This window comes from Typopeltis vanoorti, chromosome 15 (genome assembly GCF_054136105.1).
Source record: "Typopeltis vanoorti isolate ZY-2024b chromosome 15, IOZ_Tvanoo_1.0, whole genome shotgun sequence".
Taxonomy (NCBI): Eukaryota; Metazoa; Arthropoda; class Arachnida; order Uropygi; family Thelyphonidae; genus Typopeltis; species Typopeltis vanoorti.
In genome coordinates this window covers 104,658,014-104,671,899 of record NC_143563.1, presented here as the reverse complement: position 1 = coordinate 104,671,899, position 13,886 = coordinate 104,658,014, and the positions used below count along the sequence as shown (strand labels likewise).

Sequence of the window (13,886 nt, the reverse complement as noted above, 5' to 3'; positions counted from 1 at the left end):
ATTAGAGTAATCAAAGAAAATGTGTTGAATGATTTGCAATTCTAATTTATTGCATAGAAAATATTACTAAATATTAACATTTAAATTAAATTTAAAAGCAAAACTATTTTGGCAATGGAATAGTCCCTTTATCACAGATAGCCTAAAAGACATAATTAATGAAATAAATATGCACACAGATAATTAAATCTGTGTACATATTGAGTAAAAATGATAAATAACTTGATTAGAGCTGAGATGGTATATAATTAGAAGTGCTGACATACAAATATGTATCAAATAGCCAAAAAACAAATAAGATCAATAACAAAAAAAATGAATTACACAAACTATGAATTTAAAAGAACTGAAAATAAAGGAAGAAAAAAAAGGGAACAAAAAAATCTGTGATATGCATAGAAAGCCAACAACATGATGATGGGTGCTGGCTGTTTCATCTAAAATGTCATCAGATGTAAATAGCAGAAAACTGAGCTTGACATGTGGTTTTTATCAAAAAATGATGTATTAAGAGGTGTTTGTTGGTTCAAGAGTACTGTGAAGTTTGGCTAGTTTTAGTCTTTCCATCAAATTTTCAATTAACATCTTTTTTTTTGTGTTTATGGCACATTGGATTGTTCTTATTGCTAGAGATTCAGAGCAATGTAATTTGGGTTTGTTTTTTTTTGGAAGTTGATAATGGTCATCTTCTCAATTTCAGGAGTATGTTTAAGATTCATAGACAGGCTTATACGTTGGTTATGCATTACTAAATCACTTAAGGAATTGACAACGTAGATAAGAATATTAATTAAATTACACTTTAATAAATATTTCTGATATTTCAGCAACGTCACATTGCCATCTTCGAAAGGAACTTACAAAAAAGGCACAACACAGTAACTGAGAATGAAGTGATGAAGCTATTGTTCTCCTAAAAGTCCTGATGGTGCCCCCTAGCAGGCTAAGTAGGTGTTCTTGGTCATTGGGCTGAAGGTCTGCTGATGCAAGCCTCCCAAATTTGGGGCAGTCTCATACAACCAAATTTGTTGAGGTTTGAAGAGTTTCTTAGGGCTGAGGCTGATTCTACGAATAGTCTTTCGAATTTGTATTTGCTACGGTGTATTTTTCTTCCACCGTATTCTGTGGCATGTATCCAGAGCATGGTCTGCAAGACTAGAGTGGCTGTACTTGTGAAAACAGATGTATTCCTTGTGTTCCGAAATTCTGATATTCGCTGTCCTGCCTGTTTGGCCAAAGTAAGACAGTTTACAGCTGCAAGGGACCTGGTATACACCAGGTAGGTCTAGGGGAAGTGGTTGGTCTTTAGTGGAGCAGATAAGGGATGCCAATTTTCTGTATGGTCTGTAACAGGAGGTCAAGTCATTTTTTTTTTAAGATTTTGGTAATTTTTTCTTGGATGTAAGGAATGGTGATGGATTTAGAGTAATCCTTGTTGTGGAGGGGGGAGGGGGTTGTGGTTTGTAGGTTTCAATATTTTTTGGATTTTTTTTTTTGGGGGGGGGGGGTAGCTATTGGCTGAGAAAGTGTTGAAGATGTGATTCAGTTCAATGTTTAGGGCCTTGTCGTTAGATTAGTTTAGCCCTGTTGTATAGTGTTTTCACCACTCCATATTGTTGTGAGGGGCGGGAGGTGGGATTGTTGGTGAATGTACCTGCCTGTATGGGTGGGTTTTCTATAAACTGAGAAAACCAAGGTTCCATCAGGCTGGTGGGTGACTAGTGTGTCTAGGAAAGGGAGGCTGTTGTTTTCCTCTTTTTTCAGGGTGAACTTGATTCTTGGGTGTTGGTTGTTTAAGTGTGTTAAGAAGGAGGGGGGGGGCAAATAGCGAACACATCATCAACGTAGCGAAGCCATATGGTTGGTTTTTGTGGAGCAGAGGCTAAGGCTTTTTCTTCAAAGGTCTCCATAAAGAAATTGGCCAAGGGTGGTAGAGTGGTTCACCACTCTCTTATTTGTTCCCCTCTATTTGTTTGTAGAATTTTCCCTGCCAAACAAAATAGCCCGAGTTCATTGTGAACTGAAATAGGACTGAGATATCGGGAGAAAATTTAGCTTGGATTAGCTCTAAAGTTACCTTGAGTGGGACATTTGTGAATAAGGAGGAGACGTCAAAGCTGACCATTATGTCAGTATGTCAGAGTGTAAGGTTTTCTATGCTGGCTTTGAAGTGGGCTGAGTTTTTTTTTTATGTGTGATGGTGTGTTGCCAGTATAGTGTGTGAGCGCTTTGACCAAATGTTTAGCTAATTTGTATGTGGGGAAATCAATGCCATCCACTATGGGACGTAATGGCACATTTTCTTTATGTATTTTTGGGAGTCCATAAATACGGGGAGGGGGAGGGGATAGAATTAAACAGCTTTAATCTGTTGGTAACTTCTACAGGCCAAGAAGTGACTTTCTTAAGGAGCATGTGAAATTTTCTGATTTGTGAGTTGGCGGGATTCTATTTGATAGGGAGGTATGTAGCCCAATCTAATAAAAGAGCATTAAGCTTACCTGTGTAGTCCTTTTGGTTAAGTACTACAGAATTTCGGAACACAAGGACTACATCCGTTTTCACAAGTACACCCACTCTGGTCTTGCAGACCATGCTCTGGATTCACGCCACAGAATACGGTGGAAGAAATCTATAGTAATACACCATAGCAAATACAAATTCGAAAGACTATTCGTAGAATCAGTCTCAGCCCTAAGAAACTCTCCAAACCTCAACAAATTTGGTTGTATGAGACTGCCCCAAATTTGGAAGGTTTACATCACAGAGCTTCAGCCCAAATGGCAAGAACACCTACTTAGCCTGCTAGGGGGCACCATCAGGACTTTTAGGAGAACAATAGCTTCATCACTTCATTCTCAGTTACTGTGTTGTAGTGCCTACGTGCACGTGCCTTTTTTGTAAGTTCCTTTTGAAGATGACAACGTGATGCTGCCGAAATATTGGAAATATTTATTAAAGCATAATTTAATTTATATTCTTATCTACGTTGTCAATTCCTTAAGTGATTTAGTTATGTTCAAGATTGTAATACATGTAAGGATATCTCAGTGGTGGATTTTTGTTTTTGCTGATATGTTTTTAGATTAAAATATCAAGACATAAGTACATGATATGAACGATAAAATTATAAAGTAGCAGAATGACACATTAGGAAAATATTATTTAATATTTGTAGAATTGTCAGCTAAGTTACCTAGTAATTGTCAATACAACTGAAAAAAATAAACACAATAAGAACAATAAATAATATATGCTATCAACTGCAGAGGATAACTGTTATCTAGAATTTGAATTCCAACACTCTACAACTGTTAAAATTCAAAGAAATAAATGTGCATGATTACAATTTTATGAAACATGGGAATGAGGAGTGTTATTTAGTATGACTTCCCAAAATTGGGAAAATTTAATGCCAAAAAAGGTCATTTTTGACCTTGTCTGGAGTGAATTTCTTGAGAAAATTAATTTGGTAAATTTATTTATAAAAAATTCTGTAAAATTAAATTTACACTTGAAGTAAAAGTCATTAATTATCTCCCTTTTCTAGACATTTTCATTCTCCATCAAACTAATGGCAGTCTACAGTTCTCAGTATGCAGAAAACTAACTCATACTGGTAAACATATTCATTCTGCTTCAAACCATGCATGTAAGATATATTCTACTGATTCTCTTTTAAATAATGAACTGTTCTTTATCAGAATCATTTTCGTCTCTAATGGTTATAATATAAAAATAATCAATAAAATAATTATGGCCTTCATCCTAATCCTCCTCAAGAAGTTTCTAGAATTTTAATTCCACATGTTAAAGGACTATCAGCAAAACCTGCAAGATACCACATTGATCGAAGTTTCTTTCTGTCCAGTTCGTGAACTGAATTTCTTCCTGTCCTCTCGAAAAGACAAATATCCTCCTCTCTCTTATCCTGGAGTTTACAGGGTCCCTTGTTTATGTGACCTTCATTATTATGGGTTGACAGGTCATTCAGCTCAGATTTGTCTGGAAGAACATGAAGAGACCTATGAAGTCTACAATTTTAACCAAACAATGACAGGGACCCATCCATGAAATGGAGAAATTGTTGTTTATGTGGATGGAAGATTTAATACAAAGTCTGTTTCAGAGTTTAAAATCACGCACCGGAGACGATTATGCAGAAGATTTTCAGGCTAGTACTGGATGGTTTAAACGTTTTAAAAAAAGATTTGCTTTGCATAATGTATGTGTCACAGGAAAAGCAGGAAGTGCAGATGTAGATGAAGCCCAAAAATTCGTTGATAGTTTCGACTCTTTAATCAAAGAAGAAGGTTATCTACCGGAACAAATATTTAACGTAGATGAAACCGGCTTGCAATGGAAATGCATGCCTAATCATATGTACATACACCAAGAAGCAAAAAGGATGCCACGATTCAAAGCTTTTAAGCATCGGTTGACTTTGTTGCTAGGTGGGAATGCCGCAAGTTTTAAGCTGAAGCCTTTTCTCATTTATTGTTCAGAAAACCCTCGTGCATTTAAGCACATTAACAAACACACACTGCCTGTTTACTACCATTCAAACCCTAAAGCTTGGATGACTCAAGCACTGTTTGAAGACTGGTTTATGAACTGCTTTATTCCCGAGGCTCGTGAATATTGTGCAGAGAGAGAGAGAGAGAGGGGGGTATCCCTTTCAAGATTTTATTGATTATGGACAATGCCCCTGGCCACCCTCCTCATCTGGACGACCTTCAACATGATGTTAGAGTGGTTTTTATGCCACCTAACACAACTGCTCTCATTCAACCCATGGATCAGGGTGCTATTTCAGCATTTAAGGCTCACTACCTCAGAACGACATTCACACAAGCCATCGAAGCAATAAATTCTGATACTGATTTATCTTTGCGAGACTTTTGGAAGCAGTACAACATTCTTCAGTGTATCAAGAATATTTCTACTGCATGGGAATGTGTAACAAAGAATTGTATGTCAGGAATTTGGAAAAAGTGTCTAAAATGTTATGCAAATACATTTGAAGGATTTGAAAAAGGAGAGGAACTGGAAGTGATTAAGTTAAACTTGCAAAAAATCTTAAATTAGAATGTGAAATAGTAGAAGACATAGAGGAGTTGTTATATTGTGAAATAAAAGAACTTTCGAATGAAGAATTGATTGAATTGGAAGCACAGAGAGTGTCAGAAGAAAAAGCGAGAGAGGAAGAAGAGAAAGAAGAAGAGGAGCCAGAAAAGAAATTCACTGTAAAGAATTTATCAGATTCTTTTTAGCAACTGAATAAAGCTCTCGCCAGTTTCGAAGCAATGGACCCTAATGTCGAACGATTCACAAAGGTTGAACATATCATTCAAGATGCTGTGCGTTGTTATCGTGAGATATATGATGAAAAAAAGAAACAAACTATTCAAACAAAGCTCAGCATGTTCCTCATCAAGAGAACATCTCCTACCTCAACCCAAGACCATGACCCTGACGATCCACAACCCAGCACAAGCAAAGATTAAAAATTGATTTTGTAAATTTCATTTGTATTAATTTGTGCATTAATTTTAGATTGTATTTTTGTGTTTACAGTACAGTATGTACAGTATTATTTTTCACATTATGTACAATATACATAATTATAAATTTAAAAGATTATAAAAATAAATTATAAAGATGATAAAAAGATTAGAAAGGTTAAAGAATACTGTTAATAAATATATGGCCAACATACGACCAGATCAATTTACGACTTGTCAGCCAGAACGGAAGTCAGTCGTAAATCAATGACCAAGTGTATTTAAATTTATTTAAATTTAAATGTAGTCTTTGTGGATAGAGTTATCCTGTTGTAGTTGATATCATATACTAACATGGGCTTGCAATTTAAGTGTTATTCTTATTTTGTTTTTCTATTTTCAAATGTATTGACAATGGCTAGAAAACTTAGATGAAAATCTTACAAATATTAAATCTTTTTTTCCTAATGTGAGTGTCATTCTGTTACTTTCTAATTTTATCATTATTGTATGTTTTGGTTTGTGTTTTTTCTTTGTGGTGGAAAGGTAAGTAGTCAAGTATTGCAATTTCGGTAATGTTCAAATAAGCATGACTTAGAGCCGCCATAGCTCAGTCAGTATAGACGAAGCCCTTTGGTTGGAAAGACTTGGGTCCAATTCTCATCAGTGATGTGAGGAACCTTTATCTGGTCTCTTTCAATGAAAGGTGAGTTAGCCAGTCTCATACAGAGGTCGGGGGGGGGGGGGGTCATCCCCCAGAACAGGAAAACTTGTCCAGTGAACACACATGGATTACAGTCATGAATACATTCCAGCCATATGCTGGTCCCAAGCCCAGATAAAATTGGAAGGGTTTGGGACAGCAATGGTGAACTACCTTGTAAAAATCTCACCAGGAACACTTTCTGGGCAATGCCTAAAAATATGGCATCTGCTACTTACCTTCTACTATTGCACAATTATCTCTGACTGAAAGAAATCTCTCCAACAGCCAGTTGCTGATGCTCTGTACATTATGCAAAGAAAATAACATAAGAGTTATCACTAGATCTGACTGACAAGAGTCAGTCAGCTCTAGTGGAATTGCATTGTAACAATGTACTAAAATTATTAAAAACAATATCTTATACTGTAACAAAATGAAGGTAACTACCTACTATAGAATGGAAATTAAAATTCATAACTTTTGAATTGCAAGACCTGGTTATTCAGCTCCTGTATAATCAGGACTTTACTGTAAGTTACTATTACAGTTGTAATTACCCAAAACAAACCTGACATCTACTCTAATTTCAGCAAATACTTCTGCACAAGCTTCCATTCTAATCTGAAATTAGAGAAAGGAAGCTAGCTTGAATTAGGAACACTGAAAGTGTCCAAGCAGACCACACAGACGATTTTAAGTTTAGTAATCTGACATGAAATTACGGATCTGGAATGCAAATGTACTGACTTTTTCTTTCTTTCTTTTAACCATAAGAATCATGTAAGGCATAGTTTGGATTGTTAAGATGGACATTTCAATTTCATCATCATGCTTAGTTTTTTAAAACAAGTGCACTATAAAAATTAAAGATTTTTTTTTTAATAAGATGATGCACATTATTCAGTAAAAGTAGAAATATGGCAATTGATAAAATTTTCATTTATTATCTGTTAACCACAAGCTTAAACAACACTTCTCATCTCTTGCATATTTTAATATCTGTCTCCTTCAGATTTGAGACCTGAAAAACTATATTCATAATTTTCTGATCATCCCCATTCTGACAATGATTCATCAGGGATATCTATACATACATTCACCTGCATCAGCCAATAGCCTTAATTTCCCTATTTTGTCATTTCATTCTCTCAACCATACACCTTCTCACGTTCACCCTAAATCCATAGAAGTGCAATCTATACGGATTCATATATTATTATTACGGGACTCCAAGGAGTCCTTAGGCTCATCGAGGGAGGTCCTAACATCATGTCAAGAACAACTATTCAACATTCACACAGTATCTATCATACTTTACCTTGAACTCATTCACAGTCATGGCACCCACAACAGACTCTGGAAGCTTATTCCACTCATTTACCACTCTCCAAGTAAAAAACCTAGCTCTAACACCCCTGCTAACCACACTCTTGCCCAGTTTCCATGGATGGCCCCTAGTCCTCCCACCACCAGTCTTGTTCTCAAAAATATCCTCTGAATTAATCTTATAGAAACCCTTCAGTAATTTGAATGTCTCAATCATATCACCCCTTTTCTGCCTATCAACCAATTTCTGCCGCCCACAAATCTTCAACCTGTTCTCATAAGGTTCATTCCATAGACCTGCTATCATCTTGGTCACTTCAATTCGAAGATCTGCATTCTCAGCTGATGAAAAAAGCAAACAAATGAATGATGAACGCCACCCACTATTCAGCCAGCCTGCAGTGCCCCAAAGACTAATATCCTGACATAGCTTCCTGGCAACTGCTGAACCACCTAAAAACCTCCAATGGCTTGCACTATATCCTGAAAATAATACTGGTATTCCAACAGCCGAACATCTTCCATGTGGTGCCCACTTGGACTGGAATACTTGTAATATACCTCAGACTTCGAACAACAGAACGCTGCAAACAAAACCTCATCAAATGGGGCTACCTCACTGGCCCAGACAACTGTGAGTGTGGGACAACCCAGTCCACGGAACGCCCTCTTTCTTGCCCCTTTCTTCCATCACCTTGCACAAAAGAGGACCTTATATCCTTCACAGAAAGAGCAGTTGATTGTGCAAGATACTAGAGGAACATCTGACCATATTTATTGTATATAAGTTATGTATAGTTTCCTTTTTTTCATATTTAATTATTATTTCCCTGTATAATTCACCTACCAAATCTAAGCTGATCTCATTGTAATGTATCCTAATTTGTTGTAAATAATGTTGTACCACTTACTTACTACTGTACCACTCATGTTTGGATACGAAATAAAAATCTTGGTCACTTGTCTCTGGATTCTCTCCACCTCCTCCCCATCAAGAAACCCTGGCACCCAAATCTGGGCACAGTAAGATGGGGTCTTATCAAGGCTCAATACAGAGGAACAATAACTTGCTTGTCTCTGCTCATCAAAGTATTCTTCAGTAACCAAGTGATTTGATGAGCTGATGTAGCCACTTTTGCAATGTGCCTCTTAAACTTCAACTCCCTATCCACCAACACCCCCAAATCCCTGGCCTCATCAATCTCCTAGAGTACATTTCCACCAGTGTGGTATACTGCTGCTAATCTTTTCACCCCAAAATGCATAGCCTTACATTTTGCCACATTAAATTGACATCCATTCTCCTTAGCCCAATCCTCCAATCTATCCAAATCATCCTGCAAAATTTTGACATCATGTGCATTCACTATTGCTCTACCCAACTTTGCATCATCAGCAAACAAATGAACAGTTCCTCTCAGATCCTTTTCTATATCATTAATGAACAAATTAAATAGTAGTGGTCCAAGAACAGAACTCTGCGGCACACCACTAGTCACAGGCCGTCTTTTGGACTCTACTCCTGAATAAATTACTCTCTGATATCTCTCCATCAACCACCCTCCTATCTATCTCACCAACCCTATATCCATCCCCATATGCTGCAGTTATTGATATATATAGATTGCATGAACAGGTGAAAGGATGGACAAAATGATATATATCCTTTTGTCAGTCATTTTCACTCAACACACATCCACAAATTGCACAACCATTCCGTCTGCATAACCTATTTGTTCAAAACCTACTTATTTGCCATCACACCCTTTCTCATTTAACTCACTTTCCTGATATACCATAGTAACAGACTTACCATCTTTATTCTTTGACTCTTTCCAGTAACTCTTCCATCATAGTTTCACATTTCAAATCATTTGTACCTGCCAAAACTATCCACTCTTTCATTTCAATTCTAATAGCATCACTAATGTCTCTAACCTTCAAGCCAGGAAAACATAATTTTTTCATGCTCTCACCAGCACATCCCTTATCATGGTGTAATCATATACTGTCCTAACTCACCTTCTGTAGCACTTTCATACGTCCTCCCTCTCTCTCTTTCTCTGTGTACCATTTCCTTTCTCTCTTATGCAGTACTACTCACCAGTTGCTCAAGCTAACACTTTGTCCTGTAAAAGTCTGTAAGTATGCTGTTTCTCTCATTATGGTTACATTTTACAATTCTACTCAACTTCCAGCACTTCTTTCACACAACATGAAGGATGTATACATTCCAGTAACAAAATTCACAAGTCAACAGAAGTGATGGACAAATAACTTGACTTTAGTAGAATGCACCATTTTCACTAAGATATGAAATGTATATAACACAGAAATTAAGTTATTTACAACACTGCTTGTATGGAAATATTCATTGTTTTGTAACATACCTAGAATTTGAAATTCCTTTCTTTCTTTCTATGAAAAGCTTTCAGAATTTTAAATCAAAGAATATGAATGAGTTCTTTTAAATAATGTGGAAATCCCTAAAGAAGAATAGGAAATATACTTACATTTGTAGTCAACTGTGATGTTAGCGTGGATACTTTTTCATTAGCTTGCTCTAATTCTCTTTTCAGTTTTCTAATTTCGTGTACTTGTTTTTCTTCTGCCTAAATGTTAAAGAAATATTTCTTTATTTGATGCTTTTAATTAAGAAAAAATGTAATAGTATATTAACATTTTTCTTTTACATTAAAATATGTAAAATATGTTTCTATACTATTACATTAAAATGCAGTAGTATAGAAACATGGAAGTACAGCAAAAAAAGATATTATTTGTCAATTGTTTAAATATCAAATATTTCTGAAAGGGAAAAAAAAATAATATTCATCGTTAGTGCAACATTATCTGCAAGCTCTTTTAAGCAAATTAAGAACATATAATCATCAGCTACCCATCTGAGGTAGATGCACACCAGAGATGGATATGCATAATAGAAAGAAACATGTTTAAGTGTAACACTGGAGGAAATGAAGCTTAACACGTGAAAACTAGGTTTATCCCACTTAGGATAATCTCCCTTACTTTTGGAATAGATAAACTTCATTTCTATTCAAATTAGGATAATGAAATAAGGCCTCATAACTCTGTGAGTAAGCATTCATGCCTATTCCAAAAGATCCTAAGTTTAGTGTTGCAACCATATCAAATCATGTTCAATTCTCTATAAAGGAGGTGGTTTTGGTGTTCATTGATCCTCTTCTCATCAAGAGAGTTCTTCACCTACAAAAAAAAAACAGGATGATAGCCTGTCCTGGTGATGGGCAAAAAACTCAATTCATAATAATGTTCATCATCATCATCAAATTCCTGCCATGTACCCTCAAGGGGTGTACAGGATATGATAGTACTACATGAAAAAAATTACATCATTATTAATTTCCTATCTACAATTTTCCTCCAAATCAGTCTGTTACTTGTCAAGACTCCAACATTATCAGATCTTATATTTCTATCGTCTAAAGCACTTTGTACCGTATCAATCCACCTATATCTTGGTCTTCCTCTGGGTCATTTTGCTGCCAACCTGGCAGAGAACACTTGTTTTGCTAATCTCTCCTTACCCATTCTGTTTAGGTGACCATACCACCTGAGATTAGCTCTGCTAACGCATTCCTGGATGCTGACAATGTCAAGTTCTTTCCTAATATCCTCGTTTTTAATATGATATTGCCATTGATGCCATCTGTTCACACCTCTAATCTTTTTCAGGACTCTCATATCTGTGGTCTCTAGTCTTTGGTCAAGTGTTTTACTTCTGACCCAGCTCTCGGATCCATAAGTTAAAACTGGTTTGAACACTGTCTTGTATACAGCTAATTTAGTGTTCCGACTAATTTCTCTCTTATTCCATATGAATTTATTCAATTGACTTCCCACCATACCAGCTTTGCTGACTCTGTTGTCTATTTCTTTATTTAATTTACCATCTTCAGTAAAAATCGTGCCTAAATAGCTGAAATGTTTTACTTGTTCCACAAGTTCTCCATTCACAACACAGTTGACATTTTCAATGATTCTGCCTATTTTCATTGTCTTTGTCTTTTTATTGCTGACCTTCATACCATATCTATTACAACAGCTATTCAATTTAGTCAGAGAATCTTGCAGACTTGTAGCAGATTTATTTAGAAGTATAACATCGTCTGCATAAAGCAAAGAGCTGACATTAACATCTCCAATTTTGATATCATGTTTAATACCACTTTCCTTCATAATGTGATCCATATAGATAATGAATAACAGAGGGGATAATGTACATCCTTGTCTCACACCAGATTTAACATTAAACCATCTTCCTGTACTTCCTTCAATTCTAACTGCTGACTTACAACTCAAATAAAGACTAAGTATTGCTTGATATAATGCCCCATTGACACCATATAACTGTAGCTTATTGAATAGCTTCTCTCTTGGCACCTTGTCATATGCCTTTTCCAGATCAACAAAACTTAAATACAGATCTTTGTTATATTCCCATGCTTTCTCGACTATTTGTCGTAAAGTGAAGATCTGCTCCTGACAGCCTCTATTTGGCCTGAATCCAGCTTGTTCTTCACCAAGCTTTTCTTCCACAATTCTTCTCAACCGTTTCTCAAGTATACTTGCATAGATCTTGCCAGGCACACTCAGTAGGGAAATACCTCTGTAATTCTCACATGCAGTTTTATTTCCCTTTTTGTATATGGGTACTATGAGAGCTCTACTCCAATCATCGGGAATTCGTCCCTCTGTCAAGGCTTTCTGAACTATGCAGTGCAGCCATTAAGACTCTTATACCACCATACTTCAGCATTTCTGGTCGAATATCATCCACTCCTGCTGCCTTTCCACATTTCAAGCCTTTGATGGCTTTTTCTACTTCAAGTATGGATATGTGTTCCTGACTGCATGACTGGTCAGTGTTTTTTTACCACTGTGCTGTCATCACTGCTTGTTTCATTTAGCAGTTTTTCAAAGTAATTACTCCATACTTCAAGGATGTCTTTTTCTCCTGTTTTCATGTCACCTTTATCATCTCTAATTCCTTTTACAGCACTCTTTCCTCCATTCTTAAGCTTCTTCAACAACCTCCAGAATATTTTGCCACCTTCTTGATATTTATTTTCTATATTCTTGCCCAAGTCCTCCCATGACTTTTGCTTAGCTAGTTTTACACAGTGTTTAGCATTCTTGCATTTGTCTCTATATTCTCTAAGAGCACAAGCTGACTTATTTGACAGGAACTTTTGATATGCTTTCTTCTTTTCCTTCACTGCCTCTTTAACTTCCTGTGTCCACCAGGGAGTTCTGATTTTTTTATCCTTACAGACAACCTCACCACATGCCTCTCTGGCAGAATCAATCAATGTTTTCTTCAGAGTTTGCCACTGAATCTCCAAGGTTTGATTCCAGTTCTCAAACTCTTTCATTCTTTCTTCAATAATCTTTGTGTATTTTAGTCTACAGTTCACATCTGAGAGCTGCTCAACTTTTATTCGCTTTAAAACTTTCTTACATGTTATTCTTTTCAATATTAAATTCAATTTTATCCTGCTCAAGACTAAATAGTGATCACTTCCAATTTCAAATCCTCTGTACACTCTGGTGTTCTGCACCAGGGAGAAAACATCACTATCAACAATAACATAGTCAATGAGACTTTTCTTATTCCTAGCCTCTTCTCTCCATGTGAATTTGTGCACATTTTTATGTTGGAACATGGTGTTAGTAATAACCAGTCCATGTCCTGAGCAGAAATCCAACAGATATTTGCCATTACTATTAGCTTTGCTCTTTTCTCCAAATTTTCCCAAAATATTTTTGTATGTCTGACAATCATTTCCTGCTCTGCTATTTAGATCCCCAACAAGGACCAACTTTTCATTTTTCATTGTGTCAGTTGCTTTTTCTAAAGCCTCAAAAAACTCCTCCACTTCTATCTTAGTAGAACCTTCTGTGGTACCATAGGCACAAATAAGTCTCATTGTCCAGTTCCCCATTCTCATATTTGCCCACATTACTCTACTTGAGACTGACTGCCATTCCAGTAGATTAGCCTCGTATTTTGTGTTGAATACTATGGCTACTCCTTCTTTTCCTTGATTGTCATTGCCTGAATATAACATTTTGTATTTATTGCTCAGAAAGATATCACCAGTTTTGGTCTTTTTTGTTTCAGTCACCTCTATTATGTCGATCTGGTACTTATCTAATTCCTCAGCTAGCTCCATTTCTTTGCCATTCAGGCTTCTTACGTTGATAGTACCGATCTTTAACTCTGGTGATGTTCAGTTGGGGTTTGTTTTCAGATTTGTAATAATGTTCTATGGTATAAATAATACCAATGGAGGGAAATATATATA

General features: G+C 36.2%; 1 protein-coding gene across 1 annotated transcript in view; it reads right to left on the bottom strand.

Moving 5' to 3' along the window:
* The window catches only part of LOC150099051 (neuron navigator 2-like), a 636,174-nt gene that overhangs the window by 298,732 nt on the left and 323,556 nt on the right, over positions 1-13,886 (bottom strand). Inside the window, exon 17 of the mRNA XM_090405801.1 lies at positions 10,050-10,148. Coding sequence (XP_090261927.1) covers positions 10,050-10,148 — 99 coding nt within the window. The remainder of the gene's footprint in view (positions 1-10,049; positions 10,149-13,886) is intronic.